The sequence below is a fragment of the Telopea speciosissima genome, chromosome 11 (assembly GCF_018873765.1).
Source record: "Telopea speciosissima isolate NSW1024214 ecotype Mountain lineage chromosome 11, Tspe_v1, whole genome shotgun sequence".
NCBI lineage: Eukaryota > Viridiplantae > Streptophyta > Magnoliopsida > Proteales > Proteaceae > Telopea > Telopea speciosissima.
The window spans coordinates 40,657,399-40,661,351 of record NC_057926.1 but is presented as its reverse complement, the minus strand read 5'-3'; the positions used below and the strand labels follow the sequence as shown (position 1 = coordinate 40,661,351).

General features: G+C 41.4%; 1 protein-coding gene across 2 annotated transcripts; it reads left to right on the top strand.

Moving 5' to 3' along the window:
* The first annotated feature begins 288 nt into the window (after positions 1-288).
* Positions 289-3,687, top strand: LOC122645990 (MND1-interacting protein 1). Of its 2 annotated transcripts, XM_043839435.1 has the most exons (3): positions 301-399; positions 590-2,216; positions 2,810-3,687. In XM_043839435.1, the coding sequence occupies exons 2-3, from the start codon at positions 627-629 to the stop codon at positions 3,323-3,325; spliced, it is 2,106 nt and encodes a 701-aa protein (XP_043695370.1). In that variant the 5' UTR covers positions 301-399; positions 590-626; the 3' UTR covers positions 3,326-3,687. The 2 variants fall into 2 exon arrangements, with proteins under 2 accessions (XP_043695369.1, XP_043695370.1); XM_043839434.1 differs by having other exon boundaries at positions 289-2,216.
* The last annotated feature ends 266 nt before the right edge of the window (positions 3,688-3,953 follow it).

Sequence of the window (3,953 nt, the reverse complement as noted above, 5' to 3'; positions counted from 1 at the left end):
ACATCTGACGGCACAACAGAGGATTTTAATACGAGTGGGACCAACATCCTCTGTAGTATCATCAGGGTGGCAGTGCACATCCGACGGCACAGCAGAGACCAGGTGGCACACATGGCAGAATGTGCACTGCCACCCCACTCCACCCCCAACCCCCAACCCCCAACCCCACAAAGGAAAACTTTGGCGTTACTGCTGAAATCAAGATTTTTCCGTCTTCGTGATATATTTGGTAATTTTCAATAATTTTTGGAGCTCCTCCTCTGTTATATTATATGAGCCTTTCTCAACCTCCATGTTGGTTTCTCTCTCTCTTTCTCTCTAAAATTTCTCCTCTCTTTAGTGAGACTCGATCTCTCTGCAACTGAGACCGAAGCGAAGAACGGGTTTCTCATCTAATCGGTGAGATTTCTCTCATCCCATCTAAAATTTTGTTTTATTTTCTATCCAATCCATTGATGGACGATTGGTTCCAACTTATCCGATCGTCAATTTCAATCACTTGTTCTTTTTAGGGTTCTTCATTTTCGTTTCTTTTATATTTTCTGTCTCCATCTCCTGATTCTCCCTTAAATATGGGCTGCACTGTAAGAGAGAAGCATCTCGGAAGCAGTCGGAAACCTCGATCGATGAAACTTGACATCGATACCCACCACCCGGACAGAGCCGGGCTCGCCGCTACCCTGCATGATTTCGGCCTGAAACTACCTGATCATCGACTCTCCGATGATGGTGAACACCACAGGAATCCTAATTTTAATCCTATCTCTAATTACGATGAGGCTGGTTGGGGTTACTGTACTGAAGACCAATTAGAAGAACTACTATTAAAGAATCTTGAATTCTTGTATAATGAAGCGATTACGAAACTAGTTGCCCTTGGATATGATGAAGATGTTGCCTTGAAAGCAATCCTCCGTAATGGGCATTGCTATGGTAGCATGGATGTTCTAACCAACATCCTCCAAAACTCGATTGCTTATCTGAACAGCAGCTGTAGCAGTAACAATGGGAATTCTGATGAACCAGAATCGGTTTTTGTGGATTTGAGGCAACTTGAGGAGTACTCTTTGGCAGGTATGGTTTGCCTGCTCCAGCAGGTTCGACCTCATTTAAGTAAAGGGGATGCTATGTGGTGTCTCCTCATGAGTGATCTCCATGTTGGCCGAGCTAGTACCATGGAGATCCCAGTCCTGCCTCCCTCTAATGCTGGTAGTAGTCCTACCATTGGTAATGCTGAAACTGTAAATGGCCACACCATTGGGATTTCCCCTGGGCTCTGTAAATTTCATGGAGGCTGGGGGTATGGAGGTGGAGGACCTTGTGATATTCCTGTTTATGGGGGGTTCTCTTCATGTTTTGGAACTACATTGACAAAAGACATTGAATGTCCAAAAAGGTTTAATCTATCCCCGTCGATGAAGTCTCTATTGAAAAGGAATGTTGCAATGTTTGCTGCGGGATTCCGGGCCAACACAAAAGCAACTATGGTACAAACTCAGGTGCAATCACAGTCTTGTCCTAGCTCTTTGTCGAATGGTGAACAACCCACAGGGATTGTATCTGGATCTGAAGTCCTATCTGAGCATCTTGAGGAGCCTCGAGATTTGCAGAACACGGATGTGGTGAACTCTGTGTTGAGTAGCTTGGGTAACTTGAGTCTTGATGATAAGCCGGATGGTAGATCAGTTGATCATAAGAATGAGGTGATCATGAATCTAATCCATCAGATTAGGGAACTTGAGGGACAGGTGAAGGAGAGGAAGGAGTGGGCCCACCAGAAAGCAATGCAAGCTGCTAGAAAGCTTGGCAATGATCTCACGGAGCTCAAAATGTTGAGGATGGAGAGGGAGGAAACCCAACGTTTGAAGAAGGGTAAACAGGCTCTTGAGGACACTACCATGAAGAGACTCTCAGAGATGGAGAATGCTCTTAGGAAAGCAAGCGGTCAAGTTGATCGTGCAAATTCAGCTGTGAGACGGCTTGAAACTGAGAATGCTGAGATCAGGGCAGAGATGGAAGCTTCCAAGTTGAGTGCATCAGAGTCCGTCAATACCTGTTTGGAGGTTGCAAAAAGGGAGAAAAAGTGCCTTAAGAGGCTTCTGGCATGGGAGAAACAGAAGGCTAAGTTGCAGGAGGAGGTTGCTGAGGAGAAACAGAAGATTGCCCAGTTACAACAGCAGTTGCATCTGATCAAGGGGACTCACAAGGAAACTGATGTGAGTTAAACAAACTTCTTATATTTGGGTTTTATCTTTGCTCTTCTGCCCTGTGTCAGTTTCAAGTTTACTGTAAAGCGGGTAATGATGATGTGTAACCAAGTGAATATAAGTTCCAAACAATGTATAACACTTGAGGCTTATAATCCTTTATGCATCATTGAGCACACATCACATTTTGCACTCTATAAGTACATTGATGTGATCATTCAATCAGTTTGCCACATCTAATATGGGTTATAATTCTTGTATCAGTCATATGAGATGCTTCAAAAGATATTGGGACATGTCTTGCCTTTAACATCAGCTTTTTTTTTTTCACAGTGCATAACCGCAGTTCCCTTTTATCTGGACTGGATTTTATTCTCTCCCAACATTCAAGAGTTAGTGTATTTAGGATGGTGCACCACTGGTCCTTCATATTAGTTCTTGTCAACTCATATTAGTTCTTGTCAACTCTTACAATATGCTGTTCATTGGATGTTTTCCTTTTCATTTTCTTTGGTAATGGAAAATGGTTTCAATTTTACTTCCTCTAATCGACTTTGTTGAATCAAGATAGCCTTTATATTTTTGGAATCTCCTTATTACAGGGGAAGTGGAGGCAAGAGTTGAAGGCTAAAGAGCTGGCCATTGCTCAGGCGGAGGAGGAAAGAAGATCCAAGGATGCAACTGAGGTTAGTGTCAAAAGAAAGCGGGAAGCCTTGCAACGCAAAATAGAGATCGACTTCCAGCGTCATAAGGATGATATCCAAAGACTGGAACAGGAACTCTCTCGCCTCAAAGCATCAGCAGAATCTACCCAGCTTAATTGCTCATCAAATACCTTGTGCACAGGAGATGAAACAGCTAAGTCCCAGAAAGAAATAAGTGCAAGAATGCATCCAGAACTGAACAAATTGCAAGATTCTTCAGATAAAGAGGATAACTTCGACAGGGGGTGCCTAATTTGCATGAAGGATGAAGTTTCGGTTGTTTTCCTTCCATGCGCTCATCAAGTACTGTGTGCCAATTGCAATGAGGAATATATCCAAAAGACCAAAGCTACTTGTCCATGTTGCCGTGTTCAGATTGACCAGAGAATCCGTGTTTATGGTGCAAGCTCCTAGTTCCATTGAAGAAGTGCCCTGGAACAATCCTTTGGTGGATTGAAAATATACTTACTTTCTTACAGTTGGAGTTGCTGGCTTTGTTTTTACTTGCACCATAGAATATATCCAGGTGTGTCAGCATCGTTAGCTTCAATAAAAGAATAGATTCTCTCCCAGGCTGTTCTTTGATTTTTGATAAGAGGAGTGCATAATATTTGGTGAATAAAGTTGATCATGTGAATTGCGTTACAAAAAATGGGATTTAAGAAAATGCCTGTTGCTTCTGTATTTCTTATTTTCCATATGTCAGATAATGTTGAAAGAACAGTTATATCAAATTGCCAATAATTGCAAAAGTTCAATTTTAGTTGTGCATTGAATCTAATGATCTAGCATTGGAATTTGTTTATGCTTGTGGCTATGCATGTTATTAACAATATTTCTTGTTATTTTGCATGGTTAGTCAAATATCTAATGATTTTATGCTAGAATTATCAGGCTCTATGACATACATATTATATTTTTTTATATATAAAATTGGTGAATCGAACATCCAGGGTGGTTGTTTATACTCCAATTTATTTCTTCCTAATGGTAGAAAGAAACCTAAAACGAATTTGCATCTTGGAGTTACTATTGAGTATTG

Coding starts and splice junctions, on each gene's coding strand:
- LOC122645990 (XM_043839434.1), top strand. CDS start 573: ATGGGCTGCACTGTAAGAGAGAAGCATCTCGGAAGCAGTCGGAAACCT. Junction 2,217..2,809: donor GGACTCACAAGGAAACTGAT/GTGAGTTAAACA, acceptor TCCTTATTACAG/GGGAAGTGGAGGCAAGAGTT.